At 36.5% G+C, this 23,751-nt stretch overlaps 1 protein-coding gene across 1 annotated transcript in view; it reads right to left on the bottom strand.

Annotated features, from left to right (window-relative positions):
• The window catches only part of LOC131439471 (uncharacterized), a 149,640-nt gene that overhangs the window by 18,212 nt on the left and 107,677 nt on the right, over positions 1-23,751 (bottom strand). Inside the window, exon 2 of the mRNA XM_058610516.1 lies at positions 6,271-6,362. Within this exon, the coding sequence (XP_058466499.1) occupies positions 6,271-6,276 (6 nt within the window). The 5' untranslated portion in view covers positions 6,277-6,362. The remainder of the gene's footprint in view (positions 1-6,270; positions 6,363-23,751) is intronic.

The following is a 23,751-nucleotide window of genomic DNA, read 5'->3' as shown; positions in this document are numbered from 1 at the left end:
TAGATATTCCAAACATTCGGAACGAGGGTGACGTGGAACCATTGTTTCGATTTGGATTAACTCCGACTGCACCTGCTGATAGTATACGTTTGTTTCCAGTACACCACAGAAATGAAAATGCAGCTGCACTATTATACCATTCATATGGTTTGGATAATTGTACTTTCAGATTTTCAGTGTGCATGTAAGATAATCATATGAGTATGTATTGAGTATATGAATACCATAAGGATAACGTTTTGCTTCCGTAGTTATTGTGGGTGAAACATCGAACCTATATGTCGTGCTCGAAAGAATAGTAGAACTTTACTTAAAAAAATGAAAACAGTAATTAGTTTTGAAAGTTAAGTAAATAACCATGTTTCAGTTCTGATGAAAGACGAATTTTGGAAGTGGTTCAATTACTATGAAACATTTTTTTTATAAAAATAGATCAAGTGGCGTATAAGAAATTTCACCTATCGTTGCCCAGCGGAAGATGGCACAGAAATAAGATTGGTAATGCCCCCCGGGGCTAAATAAACCAATAAAAAGAAGATGGGTAATAGGAACGGGTTTATTAGAATAAATAATAATGATTTACGGTGTCTACTGTATCTCAGTGCTGACCTATCAGAAGTCAAAAAATCAAAAGCAGTATAGCTGTAAAGAACCTTGGTACTACATTCCTGTGTGTGTGTGTGTGTGTGTGTGTGTGTGTGTGTGTGTGTGTGTGTGTGTGTGTGTGTGTGTGTGTGTGTGTGTGTGTGTGTGTGTGTGTGTGTGTGTGTGTGTGTGTGTGTGTGTGTGTGTGTGTGTGTGTGTGTGTGTGTGTGTGTGTGTGTGTGTGTGTGTGTGTGTGTGTGTGTGTGTGTGTGTGTGTGTGTGTGTGTGTGTGTGTGTGTGTGTGTGTGTGTGTGTGTGTGTGTGTGTGTGTGTGTGTGTGTGTGTGTGTGTGTGTGTGTGTGTGTGTGTGTGTGTGTGTGTGTGTGTGTGTGTGTGTGTGTGTGTGGGTGTGTGTGTGTGTGTGTGTGTGTGTGTGTGTGTGTGTGTGTGTGTGTGTGTGTGTGTGTGTGTGTGTGTGTGTGTGTGTGTGTGTGTGTGTGTGTGTGTGTGTGTGTGTGTGTGTGTGTGTGTGTGTGTGTGTGTGTGTGTGTGTGTGTGGATGTGTGTATGTTAGTATGTGTGTATGTGACAAAAAATGTTACTAAATTTTCTCAGAGATGGCATAACCGATTTTCATCGTAACTTAGAATCAAATGAAAGCTCTTAAGATCTCATACGAAGTTGCATTTGGATCCGACTTACGGTTCCGGAATTACAGGGTGATATGCACCAAAAAAAAGGGAAAAATAAATAGTTTCACACGCTTCCCAAGGTGACTGAACCGATTTTCACAACCTTAGATTCAAATGAAAGGTCTTCTAGTCTCATACAATTTTCCTGAATTTCATTTGAATATGTGCAATTTTCTGAAAAAATGCACAATCTCGGAAATTTCTTAACCGATTTTCACAAACTAAGAAGCAAATAAAAGGTCTTTTCATAAAGTCTCCGAGAAGTTGATCCTGATCCGACTTCCGGTTCCGGTATTACAGCGCGATTAGTGAAAATTTTCAATTTCATGAGTTTTTTCACTAGCGATGGCGAAACGAGGTGCGCATTTTTTTAAAACTTACTGCTAAATTCATCTAGCTGACAGATCTTGTTAGTTAGTGAATATATAAAACTAGTCCCCAGTTTCCGCTTCGAAAAGCACTGGTAATAGTGAAGAAAAACTCCAAAAAACGTAACTTACTTCGAATTCTCATCAACGGTTAAACCGATTTTCACGAATCATAATTCAAATTAAAGCTCTCATTGTCTTTAAATATACTGTGCAATTTCATTCTGATCCGACTTCCGGTTCCGAAATTATAGGGCGATGAGTGTCAAAACATTCAAATTCAAAATGACGATGCCAAAATAGTACGCGACTGTACTTGCGGCTTTGCTCCATTCACAGCGTGCTTTGTTCAATTTCGTATAGCGTGCAGGGTTGCCACATTAAAATTTATATTTTTCAGGAGAAAAATATGTAAATTTCTAATCCTTTCATTCAATTTGTACCTACTTGTTAGTGTTATTATAAAATCATGATAACGATCATTATTTTTACGTTTCGTCTTTGACTCATCAGTGCAGAGCAGTTCAAATTGAACTGCTTAGTGCTAAACTCGGCAGTTCAATTTGAACCGCTAAGCAGACGTAAAGTTTCTGCTATTTACAGAACACTTTTTGTTTTGCAACGAAGTGCAATGTCTTTTCTGACGTGCCCAACGAAAACGTGTTTTCGACTATTTCTGGCCGATGCAGGTATGGTCATTTAGGGGTTAGCCAAATTTTGTGCTAGGGCACATAACCGTTTTCATTATTTTTACGTTTCGTCTTTGACTCATCAGTGCAGAGCAGTTCAAATTGAACTGCTTAGTGCTAAACTCGGCAGTTCAATTTGAACCGCTAAGCAGACGTAAAGTTTCTGCTATTTACAGAACACTTTTTGTTTTGCAACGAAGTGCAATGTCTTTTCTGACGTGCCCAACGAAAACGTGTTTTCGACTATTTCTGGCCGATGCAGGTATGGTCATTTAGGGGTTAGCCAAATTTTGTGCTAGGGCACATAACCGTTTTCATTACCTGCATCTTCCAGAAATAGTCGAAAACACGTTTTCGTTGGGCACGTCAGAAAAGACATTGCACTTCGTTGCAAAACAAAAAGTGTTCTGTAAATAGCAGAAACTTTACGTCTGCTTAGCGGTTCAAATTGAACTGCCGAGTTTAGCACTAAGCAGTTCAATTTGAACTGCTCTGCACTGATGAGTCAAAGACGAAACGTAAAAATAATGAAAACGGTTATGTGCCCTAGCACAAAATTTGGCTAACCCCTAAATGACCATACCTGCATCGGCCAGAAATAGTCGAAAACACGTTTTCGTTGGGCACGTCAGAAAAGACATTGCACTTCGTTGCAAAACAAAAAGTGTTCTGTAAATAGCAGAAACTTTACGTCTGCTTAGCGGTTCAAATTGAACTGCCGAGTTTAGCACTAAGCAGTTCAATTTGAACTGCTCTGCACTGATGAGTCAAAGACGAAACGTAAAAATAATGAAAACGGTTATGTGCCCTAGCACAAAATTTGGCTAACCCCTAAATGATCATGATAACGATGCTTTTCAATAGAAATGCACTTATTGCCTTTCTCATATAGAAAGTTTATACAATCACTTGAAAAGTTGACCAGTGGAAATTGACCCGAAAGGCTAAGTGTTCTGTATCATTCGACACAGTTCATCAAGCTGAGCAATGTATGTGGATGTGTGTGTATGTGTGTGAGTATGTGTCAAATAATGTCACTCATAAAATAGCAAATCTCGTAGTCCCATAGGTTGCTATTGAATTTCACACCGTCATTTAGAGCGACGAAGGGTAAAATTCTTCTATATTTGGCCTAAAACTGATTCAATTTATAAGCTATATTAGTTACTTACTAAACGAACCGACTTTGGCTATACTGGTTCCAAGTTACCGGTTCCAGAAGTAAAAAGTTTAAAACGAGACTCATTCAATTTTCTCAGAGATGATTTGATCTATTCCCACAAACAGGCTCAAATAAAAGTTCCTATAGTCTTATAGGTTGCTGTTTAATTTCATCCGGGTCCGACTTCCGGTTCCAGAACTATAGAGTAAAGTTTGTTTAATCATTTAGTGCGACGATGAAAAACAAAGAAAAATTCTTATTATATTGACATAACTGTTTACAAATTGTAATGGTTATGTTAATTTATATGGATTAAAATAGTTTTTTTAATATTATATTTTTTTTTGGGTTTATTTTCACAAATACGTTTATTTAATAAGGCAATATTTACTAGTTTGTCTTCGCCGTAGCATATACTATATGCTATACATAGTATTAACACTATTTTCCTTAAGGACATCGTCCAAGTACCATGCGCGTGGGTATAGGAAATTTGCGATGGCAATTTTGAGCAATTTGCCTAAACTAAAAACGTTTTTAGTAATTGTCTCGAACATAGTAGACACTGAAAATAATTGCGAAAATAGTTGTGTACAAAAAGTTGATTTTAAGTGGTTTCAAACGAAAATGCTTCATATATCCGAAACTTTTAGCGTTAGACCTATAGTTTTTTCTCGTTAGAAGTTCTAAAACTTTGTAGAAGACATCGTTTTTTATCTCTTAAGGGAAAAAAGTTGTTGAAATGAACTTTTATCATAGTAGGCTTTGCACATTTTTTATTGTGATCAAATCACGAGGAATATTATTGTGAATGAGTTCTCCAAAGGAACTATGTATATCGGATCAACGGTTTAGCAGCTAGAGAGTTAAGTTCACGTTTTTGTCGATTCAAACCACTGTGCGATGGTAGGTGATCCGGGATTCCACGCACATCGCGGTGTATGGATGTGTCGAAAAATAACGTTGAGTCAGGGACATTGAGAAGGCTGACACGGATAGGAATATATCTTGTAGGGTTGATTTCCTGTGGCATATGGTTAAAATATATTGTCATGAACTTTGTTTGAAATTAAAATTCGACTAGCTTTTCGAAGTTATTAATAATCAGGGGATTCAGTACCAAACATCTCATTAGAAGGCGTGATGAAAGCTCCCAAAATCGATTTTTTAATGGAAGAACTCCCGCCAGAACTTCAAGACTCATTGTATGTGTCGAATGCATGCGGCCTAAGGTGATTTGCAAACATCGATACTGAATTCGCTTCTATTTTTGTTATATGGGAGTTTGCAGCGGAACGAAAGTAAACGTATCCATTTTCCATCACTGAAAGTATCGTTGTCTGATATAATTTTATTAGATCTTCTGGGCGAGTACCCCACCAAGATCCTGTTATTGTTCGAAGAAAATTTACTCTTTAATGGTATTTCGTTATCAGATACCTAATATGTCCTCCTCGCTTGCATTTGGAATTAAACTACACCCTGAGGTACTTGAAAGTCAAAACCTGCGCGACCATTCTTCCCATCATATGCAGCTGAAGTAGCTCGAGAGCATGCTTTATTGAAAAAAACGACCAGCTCCAGTTTCAGCGAGCCAATGCTATTCGTATTCACGTCAATCCGGTTATGTCTCTGACATCACCCACCCGCCTTTATTTGCTTCACCTGGTGTCGTGTTTGGTTTTGAAGGAAAGGAAATTGAAGCTTTATTGAAAGAACATGTTATTTTGCGTATACGTTTTGCCTTCCATTCATCAGCACTTTAGCAGTTTTTAGATCCGTCCTCCAGCAAATTTATTTGCTATTCAATGAGAAAATTTCGCAAAATCGCTTTTTGCGAAGCTGTTTCGGAATTCGAATTTTAATAGGTGAACGCAATAATTGTTAATTAAATTCACCCACAATTGTTCAATAATCCGGACCCATGCAATACGATTGTTCAATATTCAAACGATTCAATTGAGTGCCAATACTTCGATTACATGATAGTGCGACCTGTCAATATCTGGCTGATTGCAGCGTACTGAACACCTAACCGCTTGCCAATCATTTGTGCTGTACAATCTTGCCTTCAGCGACAAGTAGAATTAACGAGATGAGAATGAAATACAAGCTACATACTCCATTTTGATCAGATTTTGATCCATTTTGATCTTTCAGTGGTAGTGGCAACGATGCTTTCGGCTTCCCGACAGAATCACAAATGCAAAATGGATGGTGCTTTGACACGAAACGAATCGATCGGAACAAGAGTCAGTACACTGTAATCGCTTCACCACTTATTGCCATCGACTGCAACTGACTTTCCGAATGCCAGCAAGAATTCAATTATCATTAGCGCACTTCAAGAGGGACGTGATAAGTGATTAATTATTCATGAAACTTAGAAGAAACGCCTTTAAAAGATGCTGAGTCTGGGAAACTTCAAATTCGAATTGAACGAAATGAGTGGACTAATTTATTCAATTCGTAAAGCAAACTGTGCTGTATGTTCGGGGTCTGTTTAATTCTCTTCTTTTGTAGTATTGGTTTATTTTTTTTATATATTTCCCATGGACTCCTAATTTTGCTAGCTAAATTGGACTGGACTCCTAATTTTGCTAGCTAAGGCACATAATATAGTAAAGCCCAATACAAATAAATTTGTATTTAGTAAAGCAATGTGCTTTATTTCGGCAATCTAGCTTGAGTTGAACTTTATTGTTACATTTTTTGAATTAACTAAAATTTCAGAAACCAGTCATAAACGGTACGGAAAACTCTTTACAACTCACCTGCATCGTGTTGCTGTCGTCGTTGGTCCCCTTCAATATTGTTCATACCCACTCGTTAATCTATTTTTGTTTAGCAATGGAAGCTGAACAATCTAAAGAAGACAGTGGAGAATAAAAAAAAATAAAACTACATTAGTGAATGGGATGCATATTCAGGTGTAGTAGTGAGTAGCGAAACTCAGACGAAGTGATCATCGAAAGGTTCAGAATACATTTTCGTATGTCCAATAACTTAAATTTAAAACCATTTTTGCCTTTCTTATATATAATGGTTCCCAATAGCTGTCAAAACCGACTGTACAATCGAGGCCCGGAGGGCCGAATGTCATATACCATTCGACTCAGTTCGTGGGGATCACAAAATGTCTGTATGTGTATGTAAATATATGTGACAAATAATGTCACTCAATTTTCTCAGAGATGGCTGAACCGATTTTCACAAACTCAGATTGAAATGAATGATCTTATGGTCCCATAGACTGCTATTAAATTTTATCTCGATCCGACTTCCAGTTCCGAAATTACAAGGGTATATGTGAAAATTTTATGAAAAATTGCGCACTCAATTTTCTTGGATATTTCTGGACCGATTTTCACAAACTAAGAAGCAAATAAAAGGTTTTAAAATTTTTCGAAAAGTCCTCGAAAATTATTGAGATTAGTGAAAATTTTTATTTGCATAAGTATTTTTTCACAAGCGATGGCGAAACGAGATGCACTTTTTTTATAAAACTTACTGCTAAATTCATCTAGTTGGTGTTAGTGAATATATAAAATTACTTTGGGACTACTAGTTCTCGGTTTTCTCCTCAGGAAGCACCGATAATAGTGAAGAAAAGCTCCAAAAACGGTACTCACTTCGATTTCTCAGCAACGGTTAACCCTTTCACGACCATAAGATGTCCAGGACGAAATATGTCAGTACAACACAATATTTTAGCTATTTTGAGTGTAAAGCAAAGGAATATTACCAGAAAAACATAGCAAGGTGCATAAGTTTCCTATAATTTCATGAGAAAATTTTTTCTAATGATCCTCAGAAATAAATTAACGAAGAGTTGGGTTTATTACATCATAATTTAATTTGTTGTTTTAATTGCTTTAATTATCAGAATAGTAAAATATATAGTTAGTCTGGTATACTACGAAACGATTTCGTGTACTTGTTTAGCACAAGTGGACGTTGCACATAACACATTTATTATTTGTTCTATTTTTCATACGTCGTTCTGCACAAATTTTTCAGTGCAATAAAGATTTGCAGTTCTTTTTTGTATTCGTTCAGAAACACATTTGTCGCCTTAGAAATAAGTTTTCTTCAACATTAAGTAAAAAAAATCGTTTTAATAATAATTGAAGAAACGATAACGGTTTTTTATAAAAGGGAAAAATATTTCCCTTTTGCGTTAAGGGGTAAAACCGATTTTCACGAATCATGATTAAAATTAAAGCTCTCATTGTACTGTGCAATTTCATCTAGATCCGACTTCTGGTTCTATAATTATAGGGCGATGAGTGTCAAAACACTCAAATCGTCATTCAAAATGACGATGCAAAACTGGTACGCGTATAGCGTGTAGAGTTGCCACATTTAAATATATATTTTTCAGGTGAAAAATTTGTAAATTTGTAATCTTTTATTCAGTTTGTACTAACTTGCTGGTGCTATTCCAAAATCATGATAGCGATACTTTCCTATAAAAGTGCACTTATTGCCTTTCTCATATAGAAAGTTTATGCAATCACTTGAAAAATTGACTAGTCAAAATTGTCTTGGAGGGCAAAGTGTTCTATATCATTCGACATATTTCATCGAGCTGAGCAATGTCTTTGTGTGTGGTTATGTGTGTGAGTATGTATTAAATAATGACACTCATAAAATAAAAAATCTCATAGTCCCATAGGTTGCTATTGAATTTCACCATGCTTTCATAGGGTAAAGTGTGTTTAAAATTGCACACCGTCATTCCGAGCGACAATGCAAATAAGGGTAAAAATCTTCTAGATTTGGCTCAAAATGGATTTGATTTGTAGGCTATATTCGTTACTTACTAAATAAACCGACTTCGGCTATACTGGTTCGAAATTCCCGGTTCCAGAAGTACCGAAAATAGCGGTCAAAAACTCTAGAACCACTCAATTTTCTCAGAGATGATTCAATCGATTTCCACAAACTTAGTCTCAAATAAAAGTTTCTATAGTCTCATAGGTGCTGTTTAATTTCATCCGGGGCCGACTTCCGGTTCCAGATCTATAGCGTTAAGTGTGTTTAATCGTTTAGTACGACGAAGAGAAAAATTCTTATTAACTTGACATAGTAGTGTACTAATTGGAAAAGTTATCTTAGCTCTTACCAAAGAAAGTTTCTTATGTTATTCAAGTTCGAAAAGGAATTTCTTGACAGAATCTTCTAATGTTTTTTTAAAAATATAAGTAATTTGAGAAAGGCATCATTACACCACTAGGTGGATTAAAAAAGGTTTTTTTTAAATTTAATAATATATGTAATAAGGCATACTGCCTTAGCTCTTAGATGCCGAGGACTTTTCTTAACAGTACTTAAGACTAGAGTAATTTATTGATTTATAACGATGTTGTATTTGATTCACGTTGTCGTGTGCTAACCGCCGCAACTCTGGAGATCCAGTCTCCAGTTGGTGGTCGGCAATAGCTGATGGATTGGATCTTACATGGAGATAGTCCAGATGACATGGGTATTTATTGATGGTGGCTACATTCGTTTGTTCTTGTGGGTCCGCGGCTAAATTTAAAACCATATCAGTATTTACTGGGTCAGGCCATCAATGTCAACTTCCCTCTCTGAGTAGCCTAGATAGCCGTGTAGTGTCATTAGCGGTTTCCCAACTGGCTAAGAATAACGCTACGGTCCACCTGTACCGTTGGTATAAGTCCACCAAACGCGTGTGGCCGTAAGCCGTGTGGCATCCGGCGGAATTATTTTCTACCAAGAATTGAGCCACCGGTTTCCTGTTCCATGTGTTAAAAGGCCACACAAATAGGAACTCCTAAGTCAAGGTGTACAGGGTCCGGCACTGGAAGTGTAACCAATTAAAAAGGCCATAAATTCAGTTTGGAAAATTACTTTTACTTAATTCAAAGTACAAAATGTGTAAAAATAATACAAAATTCAGAATCAATTCACTTTTGCTCGATATGACCACCTTTTGCCTTGACTTGATGACTTGAGAGAGCGAAGGAGTTGCTTCGTTTGGCCGAAAGCGGTCAATTTCCGAACATTGTATTTTCTGACGAGAAAATTTTTCCAATTGAGCAATTCATAAACTCTCAAAACGATAGGGTTTACTTGACCGACCGTTCATACGAGAATTTGAGTCATCGATTGGCCACCAGGAGGCAGCACCCGCAACAGATAATGGTTTGGGCCGCTGTAACCGCAGATGGGCGCTCTCCAATCTTTTTCATCGAGCCTGGCGTCAAGGTAAATGCGACATATTATCGGGAAAGTATTCTGGAGGTTGCTTTGAAGCCGTGGGCAGACAAACATCTCGGTGGCAGACCATGGACGTTTCAGCAGGACTCGGCACCATCTCACAAAGCTCGAGTGAACCAAGAATGGCTGAAAAACAACGTTCCGAACTTCATCACGTCCACACAATGGCTCTCGAATTCACCAGATGCGAATCCAATGGATTATTCTCTTTGGGCCATTGTGGAGAGCAAAGTCCGAACTAATGCCCCGTTTACACTTCTGCTGGCTGCCAGCATGCTGGTGTCAGTGTACTGCCCTCTTAGGAAAAAACGTTCAACTGTGGTCCAATGATCCAAAGTATTAGACCAACGAAGGACCACCGTTGAACGTTTTTTTCCTCAGAGGGCAGTACACTGACACCAGCATGCTGGCAGCCAGCAGAAGTGTAAACGGAGCATAAAAGATACACCAGTCTCGAGGCGCTGAAAAAAGTTATTGTCCGCGAGTGGGCCAAAATACCTGCAAGTCACATTCGGCCAAACGAAGCAACTCCTTCGCTCTCTCAAGTCATCAAGTCAAGGCAAAAGGTGGTCATATCGAGCAAAAGTGAATTGATTCTGAATTTTGTATTATTTTTACACATTTTGTACTTTGAATTAAGTAAAAGTAATTTTCCAAACTGAATTTATGGCCTCTTTAATTGGTTACACTTCGAGTGCCGGACCCTGTATTTCCGTGCCGATGACTGAATGGCTGCAGGAACTGTGTTAAGCGAAGCTCTGGCACAATGGACAACTTCATTCTTCGCAACTTGTGGGATTTAAATAATTAAAACATTAAAAAAATCCTTACATGGTTCGCTATAGGCGATTATAAGCCAATATATTTGGTTTATTCTAGTTGTTGTACGATAAGTGCTTGAGATGGAGTGTTCATTACTTTAATTGATATTGGTTAGAGTAGCACAAATCAATCGCTAGCATAAACGTACAGCAACTATGAATTTCAGTTCGGTTTTACATCTCATCCAAGTCAGTCGATAAAACAAAACCGCTTACGTTCGGGACAGAAGAAACCAAGTACAGTATTGTGTAGTGAACAATAGAACGACCTCGAAATGAGTGAACCAAACGAACAAAAGCTATCACCGGCACGAAAGAATACAATTGACATTAAACGTGTGCATTTACTTCAATGCAATAAGACGAATAATTTTGTTTACATCCAGTTTTATAAAGAGTTGGATGCAATTCAATTCGCAAAAGACAATAACAATGTGCACTATGTGGAGCACGAGAACATCAAGTACAACATTCCAGTATATATGAATGATAGTGCTATATAAGTGCGTGTGCATGATCTTCACTCAAGCGTCACCGATTCTTATATTCGCAAAACTATGTCCCAATACGGAGAGATTCTCTCTATCGAAAAAGAAAAGTGGAAGAATTTTTTCCCCGGTATTCTAAATGGCGTACGTTTATTACGCATACACTTGAAGAGGCCTATACCTTCTTATGTGATTTTCGGTCAAGATACAAGAGTTCCGTGCAAATCACTTGTTACCTATGACAATCAGATGGCCACATGTCAATATTGCCAAAAAGCTGTTCACTACGGTAAGCCATGTGATAAACAGGACAAGGAGACAACTACATTAAAGGACAACAGTGCTTCCTTCACACAAACCCCAAGCAACCCCAGTACACCTGTGACAGTCGCCAACAACAATGAAGCATCCCTTTCAACGAAACCATCAGTATCCTCTATAGAACAAAGTACACCGGCTGCAGTTAACAACTTACCCTCCAACTAACCAGCAATTGCAACCAATATACAACAAGGTGCATCTACAGCAACTAGCAACGGAAATCGACAACAATACCATCGATGCAGCAATGGATGACGAGACGAACCACGAACGAAGTGCCCATCAATCTTCGCAGGAGGGAAATGGAAGCTCCTCTCCCCCTAGAAAAAGGGTGACAACGAGATCCAACTAAAAAAAAAAATTATTTAAAAAATCGGCTCAATCGGCCACGTAAAGCTTGTACGCAAATAGGCCTGAATAAGATATATCTTTAAAATAAAAAAAATAAGAATCTATCCAGACTTCTGCAAGAAGGTAAAGCTTCTATAGCTTTGGTTCAAGAATCATATTTCCAAAAGCGAAACTTTTACGTTGGCAAATTGTTAAACCCAGTCTTTGTTGCCTTCAACAAGAACGGTATGACTAATCCACGTGAAATGCCTCCAGCATGCATACTTGCAAATAGTGCTCTCGATGTTTCTCTCATATCGGAGCTCACAACTCGAGATATTTGTGCTGTCACAGTTGGTATGACCATTGACGCAACTACGTATCCGGGTTTTCGGTTCTCCATAAATGGTTGAGTCTGTGTATGCACAGCAACAATTAAAGGATATTCTCTCGTTTCTCACGCAATGTGGTAGAGAGCTATAGTCAGAAGGGTTCATCGTTCTTCCTGGAGTGAGTGAATCCTTTCTGTATTCACCTTAAATAGGGTTTAGCAGATTGCTTGGCATCCTTTATGGGGTACCGAATTTACTTCTGCTTGTACATACTGCGAATCGTCCTGCATTCTTCCGGGAATGCAGAATGGTGTCGCTTTTGAAAACTCTCTAAATCCTCTCGGGGGTTGGAGGTCGTTCATCAGAAAGAACACACATAGTAACAAACCTTAATAGGTTTTACAGCAGACTGTTCGGGACCTCGTAGAGGTTCAGAATTTACTTCTGCTTCCACTAAATGTGATTCCCAGCAGATTGTTCAGCATCCTTAGGGGTGCAGAATTTACTTCTGCTTTTTTGTGTTTATATGTCGTCAATTTTTCCCATCCTCCTAGTCCAAACCTTACCATTTCCCTTCAATCCTTCCCTCTTAAATATCGGGAAAATGATGTTAAAAACAAATTGATGGCAAGGCATAAACCTACAAATATTAAGGGGAACGTGCCATTTGAGCCAATTTGTTCTGATTCCTGAACCTCAGTATACGAACGACAGATTAATTCTGAACCTTTGCTCTGGGTTCGATTGCTCTTCTCCTTCCTAATCACTGAAATTTGGCGGTTGTTTTCACCTCCTTCCAGGCGAGAACAATCAGTGTGCCGCGCAATTGTGCTTCATCAGCCGTAGAACAGCCTTTCGCCCCCCTTGCATTTTCTGTTATACGCTTCGGTGTTCATTCGTACCCACTGTGTTGTTTTAGTGTTTTGACAATTGTCTGTTTTTATTTATTTAACCCTACTAATCCTAGTTTTACAAATAACATATAATCTAACAATTTTTAAACATTTTTATTTTACTAACCCTACTAACAATAATCCTTTTTTTTAACATTTAGAAACGTGACAGTACAAATATCATTAAGACATATACTAAAAATAATCAGAGGACTTTGTAACAAACGGTTACAAGTTGCAGCAAAGTTTTTAGGATCATTAAATAGCCAGGCTCACAAGTGTCGTACAATATGAGAATGTTGGATATTCTTATCTTTCATTATTTTGGAAGTCGGGTCTGGATAAAACTCGAACTCATTCAATAGGATGATGGAACATTTATTTGAATCAAAGTTCAGCGATTTAGTCACGGTCAGTTTGTTTGATTTAAGCTAATAAGACCTGCATGCTAAAAGAGTGTACTAGCTAGTTTTAAAGAATTTGTTCCATTTTCATGAAAATGGGTTAGTGTTTCACTAACAATAAATTCAATGAAAAGATTTTTCATTCTTACAAAGTCTCTATAATCAATATTAATCTTAATTCCAGTTTTTTGGTTTACTCTATTTCGATTAAACTAATTATTCGATAATAAACGAACCAAGCGAAATTTCGCACTTCCGTTACATTTGTAGTTTAAATTTATGCTAAACAAGGTATTAATTTTGAATCAGTTGCATAAAACCTATTTTGTGATTGAGTGTTTAATCAATTTTGGTCACAGAATGTATGTATATTTTATTTACAGTTTCCATTGATATCACTACACCATAGAGGCGTGCGGGTACAATATTACTGTACTAATATATATGAAAAAAGCTGAAGATATCATTAGGCAGCATTTCGATGTAAGGTGTTGCTTCCACTAAATAAGCATTTTATTCGTATAAAACGTCTAATGGTTGGTTGCAACTTAGTAACTAACTTTTAGCAATACTAACGGTATAAACATGCAGAAAATTTTCTCATAACAGTCACTTTCCGGACATTTGGCCCCACCCTCGATTCAACAGTATGCTTCAATTTAAAATATTGTTTCGACCAGGGCCATCATGCAGCAAATTTATGTTCAAGAATGCCTGGAACAAATGTCTGTTACCATTCCTAAATCAACACAATATTTTTGAGTTATGTTTAGGTCGGATTTAGAATCTTTACATTATTCCAAGGTCATTTGATATTCTGGAATTACAACCAGTTGGTACCCAAGGACATAAACCCTCACAACACGTCAGAGCTGCGTCCAATAAAAATATATCGACTGTCTTTAGTGAGGAAAGTAATCAAGGTGGAAACAATTCTTCTCTCAATGAAATTCATCGTTGTCGTAATATGTGTCACTTAGGGAATGTGTTCCATTCCAAATTCGTAATTCCAATTTTCTTCCCAGATATCCAAGACTCTCTGAATCAAGTAATATTGTGATAGGTGTACCTTGGTTTGAGTCCCCATCATTTACCGAAAGCGTATTTAACTTGATCCACTGCAATAATCTTATAACCGATGAGTTGTAACGAACGAGTTCTTGTGATAATCTCGAGATACTTTTGCTCAACCAAGAAACGGGATAGTGTGTACCTAAGTCTTTTTCGATATGTTTGAAATTCATTAAGATGTGGGTGGGGTTGCTTAGAATGGATATCATTTCAATAGAGAATTGAATATATATTAATCTACGTGTTCGGATCAGCTGGATAAGAACTGACTAGAAACACTTTCAGCTTATTGATGGGCTGCAATTAGTAACAAACGATCAACCCATGTAAATTTGCTAGTGAAATATTTGTTGCTGTTTGCAACAGCTAATTATATCTTGACTGTGAAGTGAATGCACAGGAAAAGCTCATAATACTGCATTTCTCGCACGACTTGGAGAAGTTTCCATCGGATGAAGTACCGACAAAGCTTGGGGTAAAATAAACCGATTTCACTTGCTGCGGATTTTAAATCCGATCTTCAAGCGTGGACTGGGAAGTATATTTACTCCACAGTTGAACTTTTCCCCAGATGTTATTGCTGTTGTTTAATTAAATGATTGATATGAAGAATGATTGAAAATAGTTAAAGCAGAATGAAATTGAAATAAATTGCAAAACTTTTGCAACACGACTCACCGGAGTGATACTTTCTGTTGTTGAATTTAAACGTCAATAGTGCAACAATCATGCTGCCATTACAGAGAAAAGCAAACATATGTTTCCGCATCGTTCGACTGATCCATTTGAAGGGTAGAAACTTTGGTCTTCGATTTAGCAACAATCATTTGGGTTGGTGATAGCAATTGGTTAAAACGTCGATCGAATAACATTACCTCTGAAGGAGTACGTTTTTGGAAACGTATGTATGTTTAAGGGAAGTAAAAAAACGTATAGAAGGTATAGAATTTCACACCCAAACAGATTCCAGGTGTGGAGTTCAGTATACTCCCAATAGGGCTTTTGCCGACTCTGTCTCTGAGCAAATGAAGTGAGTTTAGTTTTAGAGTTTTTTACATGACGTTGTTGCAATAATTTTGTGTTGTCCCTTCTTCAGATCAGGAGCCAGGTGTGACTATATGCAACCAGGTCAAATCGACTTTTTCGCACGAGTCCTAATACAAAAAACCATTCGTTTCGATACCAGATAATTGCTTTAGAAGGAGTGGTTAGAAAGCAAGCATTGTAATGAGAGGTATGATTTTCCGAAAGTTCATTTAACGTTTTTGCGTCGATCGAGATTTTTTATTGTGACTCGCAACTTTGAGACGACGAAGTATGTTTATACATCGGACTGAAGGTTGGAACTACGCTGAATTTGAATAAATATTTGTTGCAGTCATCAGTGTTACATCATAAATCTAGCATTAATACTTAAAAGTTTAAAGTCCACTAAAGCAAACTGAAAACATCTATAAGATCATATTCCAACCAAATGAACCGTTCTTTATGAGGTTTATAAATCGAAAGGCGGTATGAATAATTTTAAAACCAGCTATATTATCAATGTTAGATTTATTTCGTAATGTCATTTCGTTAATATTTTTTATGAATGTGTCCGTGTCATGTCATTTTTGAGAGATTCTATGGAAAAATTATTTTACATTTTATGGAGAACTTTGAGGCTTTCTCTGAATGTAAAAATCTTGTTCGCAGTTATTTTTATCGTGAATCGTTTATAGTGAGAATAATGTGAATGTGTCATTTTGATATAAATCAGCTTCGTTGCTTCAAAACTTGTGCCGATGTTCTGAAAATGAAATATAAAAGTCAATTATATTTCCTTCCTTCTGCATTTTGAATTTTTTTTTTATGTTAGTAAATACAACATCAAATAGTGAACTATATTTGAAGACGTCCACTTGATACAGCAAATACTTAATCGGCCTTTCAACTATTCTATGTGGTCCAGGTCTATATTGAAACACGCGTTAATTTTGAAAGTGGTTACCCTGTTAACTCGGTGCTGCGTCCATTCAGTAACTATTTGTGTGAATTCTAATTCTAATGATATCTAATTTTTTGTAATCAAATAACAATAATAAATCAAATCAAAAGTGGTCAGCCTGTGCACTGATAAGCTTGAATGGAATAAGTAATGTGAGTCCAACTAGCTTTAAAGTCGTTAATAAATCGAATTAATGACTTAAATGTCTTAATGTCTTAAAAAAGTTCGGTAATCATCTGTGATGAGATGCATAGTTGTACCGCTTTTCATCATGCAAAAAAAACGTTTGATACCCTGTACCATGTGCCTGCGAAGTTAAGTTAGCCAATTAAGAGACAACTTCGTCCCAGCGGTAAAATTGTTTCTTACCAACCTGTGGAGCTACCATTTGGTGTTGTGCTGAAGGCGTTGAACTGGTTAAAGAGCAGGTTGAAACATTAATCGATTTTCTCTTTCATGCTTTCAATGGAATGTACTCGAAGACTTTTGGGTGAACAATTTATGCATTGAGCTTTATACCGCTGACAGACATGTGATTTCCGTACAATGATTTCTGTACAACGTTGTACGCGTACAACGATGAGGTGACAGACATGTTTTGCGCACAGATTAAATGTACAGTGAAACGAAAAAACTCAAAATTTAGCTTAATTTCCCAGCTCCGATGATCGATTATATTGAAAATAAAATTTTTTGTGATTTGAAGATTATTACTAGCAACTAATTTATGACAGATATAATCTTGTTTCTCTGTCTTAGCTATTAAACTATTTGTGTGTGAGTGTTCATTGGACGACAGTATCACTCATATCATTGTTTAAATGTAATTAGCATTAGAGAAATTTAGATGTTCATAATTTTGATGTTCTACCGTAACATTCACTGATAAAAATAAAAAAACAAATATAAATATAGAATGGAGGAAATATGAAAGGCTTTTAGAACTAATTTTCGGAACACGAGCACTATTTTTTTGCAACGACGCTGATTTCTACCAAAATGGTGATGAATCACTAAATTTTGTTTGTAAATCTTACCGACTTTTGCCAAATCCGCATAAATTTCAAGGTGTTCAGTCATAATTCCTTTTTCACCCGCATATTCACGATAAAAATAAGAACGCATAAGCTATTAAGATTGAGTCTCAAAATAGTAAATAAATCTAAGATATTATTAGCATGTAACCATCAGAAACGGCATGGCACACAAATATTGCAGAAAAATTCTGTCAACGTAACAGTTTATTGATCACGAAATTTTCATAAAACTGAATTTAAAACCTTCTTGAATTTTTAATCTTTCCGAAATAGATTTGACATAGGTTTGATGCTATTATATAATAGCAAAGTGCTTCAGAAATCTTATGAAAAACGGTCTACTACACTGGAACATAATCTGATAATGGTTTTATTAGGATTTTGAGAAGTTTAAAGTTTTTATGCTATATTTATGAAGTAACACTGAAAACTATTACAAGTATTTCTTAAATTGAATATGTAACTTGGTACGTGTTTTGCTTCAATTTATCACACTGAAAGACATGATTCGCTGTTCTCTCTATTCATACCCAAAATAAGACTCTTTCTAAACAATTTAAAAACAAGTTTTCTTTCCATCGAACGGCATTCAACCCGATGACACAAGACGAAGTAATAAGAAGATTTAGAGTTTCCAGAAGTGAATATAGGGGACCAATGTTATAAATGGAATTTTTATAGGTCATCAATAAACAGGATGATTACACTATTGGTTTATTCATGTATTGGATATTTATCGTTTATTATTACCACATGTGCATTCAAAATATGAATCATTATGTTTTTAAATCCATTTCAACAATAATCTTACTTGTTATTGAATAGAAAACAATTACTCAATAATGCTGATTTTTTGTACAAAAATGAATAAATTGTTTTCCTTATTTGTATTTCAAAACTTCACCAAATTAATGAATATTTCTTGGTTTGACTGCTTTTTGAAAATATGCTACAAAGTATAAAAATTTTATGCTGCTTGTTAGCATTTTACAGAGATTTTTTTCAAAATATGACGATGGTTGTTTATTATTTGATGCTCAGAAGAAGAAAATATTGTTTCATGAGTTCACCATCGCTCGCCAATGGCGCTGGTAGCAGTAAACAGTGATGTGATTTTGCACAGTACAACGATGAATGACCGTAGTACGGAAATCACCGTTGTATCATGATGCTCGCGTGATACCATCGTGATTTAGGGTGACAGTCATGTGATTTCATGGTGTACAGTGATACCGATATCACATGTCTGTCATAAGCATTACTGGACTTCCCACATGAGTGGCACATTCCCTTTGTTAGACTGAGTAGGAACCAGTTCGAAAGTTTATCTCCTTTTTACAAAGTCCGATTATACCAATTTGAATCAATAATGCGCTTATAAAGTTTTTTTTCAAACCAAAAAAAGTAGAATTGGTTTTTGACGGCATCTGAGAAACAGTTTTACAACATCACTTTATTCACAAGTCTCATAGAAAAGAGCACCGACACAAATCCATTACCTTTACCATTACCATGATTGAGAAATCAAGAATTTGTGAGCAAATTCCATAAACATTTTCATGATTTAAATCATTTTGCTCATAATATTATTATCATTATTAATAGGTATGATCTCATGATCGTTTAATGATTTTCATAATTTCTTAATCATGGTACGTGAGATAATATTATAATATTTGACACAAATTTTTAAAAATTACCAAATTTCCAGTTTACTCATACATATTCTGTAACGAAGTTTTTCTGCTGCATATAACGGCCCTCCGTCAAACTGGCAACACTGCTGAATCAAACTTTTTTCTTGTCTCTTCCGTTTGCACGGTGCCCAACAAATCGGTAGCACGCGCATCAATAGAGTACATTTGGGATAGTTTGGACATACACCATTCACGTCTAGTATAAGGAACATAATTGGGAACAAATTGTAATTGTAACACTGCATACTGCAAAAATCCAGCGCGTCGGCTACAACTTAAAAAACCCCTGTGATTTTACATCTTATTAGATGCACATGAATGGAGCGTCGCAGTTCACGCAAATTTACGTGGAAGAACATTTAATATTGTGTCTTAAACTCCATGACATGAAATTCATTGAAATAAAAAAAGAATACTGATAGCAACCGCCGTGACTTGAACCGCCAATCATTGAATCGCAAGTACGTCTGTTAATCGACTGAGCCACAGAAGCATGCATCTGCTTGGCTGGTAAAAGGTGCATTTAAATTCATACAGTCGCACCTGCTAGCAGAACGCAAGTTACAGTCGAAACCAGTAAAATTCAAGCATTAAGTCAATACAAATAAAATTTTCCGTCATTTGACAAATTAGGTCTTCATGAATTACATCGTATGAGGGATTAAGTCACCTGTAAAATGCAATTTTTTTTTTGGAGTGTAGTTATGGAAATGACTTATGCACATTAAGATCGTCAATAGTTAATTCGTGCATCGGTTGTTCTAGTATGTCGTTTGTCTCAAGATTTGGTTTTCTTTCATAGCAGCACCATGTGCGACGGCTTTCTTTAACGAAGCGATTATATATTTGCGAATCACATTGTCTTCAAGATGGCCAACATCTAGTCCTACCTACTGTTTTTTCATTAGCGAACACATGATCTTTCCAGGAAGATTCATCTGAAAATAGATATATGTCGTTTTCACTTGAGAAAACTGAAACTGACCCAGGACAGTTTCATCAAGCAAACATTTTTCACAAAACTGTGTTGATTTCGCACTTAGCAACGGGGATTTGAGCCAACCTGATATAACAACCAGGTTCGAAACTGACTCGATTTTCAATTCAACAACTTTAAAACTAGGCTCGAAACTAGCTTCAAACAAACGGTTTGATAGCAGTTAGGGTGGAAACTAGGTTAGGTTTGGTATCAAGCGAAAATGACAATAATAAATCAATTTTTAAACAGTAAATATTATTCAGGAAACGCGAGAAGCACGCAGCCTGGTGGTGAATTCGGTAGTTTTGGAAAGGACCGGGTACGTATTATTTTTTTCAGATGTTGTTCGGGGGGCCCTATTTTGAATTCGAAGATAATGCAGAGTTTTCAATATAAGGACTAACACGCTGCGAACAATCATGCTGCCAAAAAAAGTACGGGTGTGTAATGTCAGAGACATAACTGGATGTCATGAATACGAATAAAACTGACACGATTTCTTTATACTTTCGAATTCGAATTGATAGTTGATCGATTGTGTGAATTGTGAAACTTTTCCCCTTCTCACTACTAGAGTTTTAAACGATTTTGACGTCGATTATCTCATTTCGGATTTGCATATTTCATTGAAAGAAACTTTCAAGATGCTGTACAGGATTCATTTCTGCCCTTTAGAAGGATCAAATTGTGGAATTCTCTACGATATTTAGCACAGTTCGGAACATTTTTCTAGAATGGTTTCGCACAGCGAAAAGTGCGCGAAGCAAATCAAATTATTTTGGATTTTCACTAAACTGATGATTTTTACCTTCGATTTGCAAAGAAGCAATCTTTATAGTTCTTTAGATAACATTTAGAGCCATTAGAACGGCTGATTTTATACAATGTCCACTTTTCGTTTCTCGTTTTATTTCTCTCCAATACAAACGGCCAGCAGCTCTGTTGTCTGATGCAATCGTTCATGCTTGAATTGAAACTAGCTTTGCGAACAAACCGACACATCCTCTCGCAATGCCAAATGATGCGAAACTGGTTTAATGCGTCTTCTCTCCTTGACGATCGGAAGGCAAATGAGAACTACGACCTGAGCGTTTGAATCAGGGTTGCCACATTTAAATCTGCATTTTTCAGAAGAAAAATCTGTAAATCTGTATCGGGAGCTCAAAAACCTGTATTGAAAATCTGTATATAGAAGTGATAAGAAATCGAAGCACAACGGAATGAAAAAGTCTTTAGAACCCAAATTTAAAGAAACCAAAACTTTTCTTAGTCTGAATTTCATGATTTTGTAGTTGAAAAAACGCTGGAAGTTGTTTTTGCGTTGAAGCCTCTCGAAACAATGATTTGGCGAAAAACTTCCAAAATCCAATCTGAAAGTGAAACTTAATCTGATTGATAAATTGGCAATCTTTCTTCTTTACTACCTTACGTTATGGCCGAGGCCATCATGTTTTCATCTTATCAGAAGCAATTTTTGAAAGCATAAGCAATTACGCTACACTAGTTGTAAATAAAAGTAAGCATAAACAAATCTTTATTAGCAAATAGAACATCTGTGTTTACTATCCTTAACATACTCTTTGATATTTAGCTTTATCCTCTTTTTAGAATTAACACACAATCAGGATAATGTTTTCACTTCGAAAAAATAATCAATACCATTATTTAATATATTTTAACTTGATCTTTATTCAATTTTTAATCCACGCTATCAAATATCTGTACAAATCTGAATTTTTTGCCAGAAATCTGTAATCTGCATATACAGAATCTTGGTCACAAATTTATCTGAAAAATCTGTAAAATGCAGATTAATCTGTATATGTGGCATCCCTGCGTTTGAGGTGTTTAACCATGCAGAAGGTGCGCTCTCCGATGCCGCTGTTTGAATGCGTCTTCTCGCCCCGACGTCTGCTTCCTGCTTCACGGTTCCTTATTTATGACGTTCAGTTGGAGATGTGCCTGACAACTTCAAAATCGTCGTCCTTGCGCGAAAACCCCAAGCGAAAGTAAAAAGTTTTCAGCGTTGTTTTTAAATTTCGAGACAATTTTGGAGTTGTTTGTGGTTATCTCACACTGTTCAAAATATTATCCTAAATTCCTGATCATATTTTTGATGAATTTGCCCATTCTTCCATATTGCTAATTTTGAACAGGCGCCCCATAGTAAAGTAAGTCGTATTCACGACAAAAGCGTCGTGCTAAAACAAATCGAGCCAAAATACTATGCTGAAGAGTACTGTATTCAATTTTTCAATCACCCAGAAATTATTGTATTCAAAATTGTGTCTAATTTTGATTCCAAGCGTCATTCAATCGTGCTTCGTTCAAAGCCCCAACTATTGTGATATGACGAAAAAATCGATATATTGTAACAGATATTGTCAGCAAATTGCAAATGTTGAAATAGAATTTTGCATAACTCGAAAAGTAATCATCGGAATCAAAAACAAAAACAATACATTCCTGGAAGACCTTTCATTTGCCACTAGTTTGGACAAAAACAATAACGTATATTCTTCCTGGAAGACCTTTCATTTGCCACTAGTTTGGTCAAAATCAGGTTTTTTTCATGTTTTCTGATGTTACCGTCTCATTTGAACGTTCAATGCGTTTTGCATCATCGGTGTCTCTACGATCACGTTTCAAGTCAGCAAACCACCGTTTTATTGTTGTTTCTGATGGCGCGGAGTCTGCATAATACTTTACAAGCCATTGCTTCGCTTGATCGGTATTTTCCCCAAGAAGCTGTGTAAAATTAAAACACGATAATGTTTTTGATCCATTGTTCTGAAAATAACACGTCACTCTAAGCAGAATAACTCACAAACTAATGAATAGAATACCATGAATTTTTTTTTTGGCTGAACCGACTTTAACAAATTTATGCTCGTTTGAAAGCTACTATCGGACCATTGATCAAGTTCGAAGACCAAATGGCTGTGACTTTTCTGGACCCAAAGCTATTGATCTGCATAAACCATTGCAAGATACCTTAGATAACTTGTCCGTTTGGGCTGTTCATCTTGGTATCGAATTCTCTGCGGAGAAAACAGAGTTAGTCGTCTTTTCAAGAAAGCATGATCCCGCGCAGCTTCAGCTCCATATGATGGGAAGAATGATCCAACAGGTTTTAACTTTTAAATACCTCGGGGTGTGGTTCGATTCCAAATGCAAGTGGGGAGGACACATTAGGTATCTGATAACGAAATGCCAACAAAGAGTAAATTTTTTTCGAACAATAACAGGATCTTGGTGGGGTGCTCATCCGCAAGATCTAATAAAATTGTATCAAACAACGATACTTTCAGTGATGGAATATGGATGCGTTTGTTTTCGTTCCGCTGCAAACTCTCATATTATCAAACTTGAGCGAATTCAGTACCGTTGTTTGCGAATTGCCTTAGGCTGCATGCATTCAACACATACAATGAGTCTTGAAGTTCTGGCGGGAGTTCTTCCATTAAAAGATCGATTTTGGGAGCTTTCATCACGCCTGCTAATAAGATGTGAGGTGCTGAATCCCATGGTAATTAATAATTTCGAACGACTAGTCGAGCTTCGATCTCAAACAAAATTCATGACAGTATATTTTAACCATATGTCACAGGAAATCAACCCTTCAAGATATATTCCTATCCATGTCAGC

This window comes from Malaya genurostris, chromosome 3, assembly GCF_030247185.1.
Source record: "Malaya genurostris strain Urasoe2022 chromosome 3, Malgen_1.1, whole genome shotgun sequence".
Taxonomy (NCBI): Eukaryota; Metazoa; Arthropoda; class Insecta; order Diptera; family Culicidae; genus Malaya; species Malaya genurostris.
The sequence above is the reverse complement of the archived record's forward strand: the minus strand, read 5'-3'. Positions and strand labels throughout refer to the sequence as shown.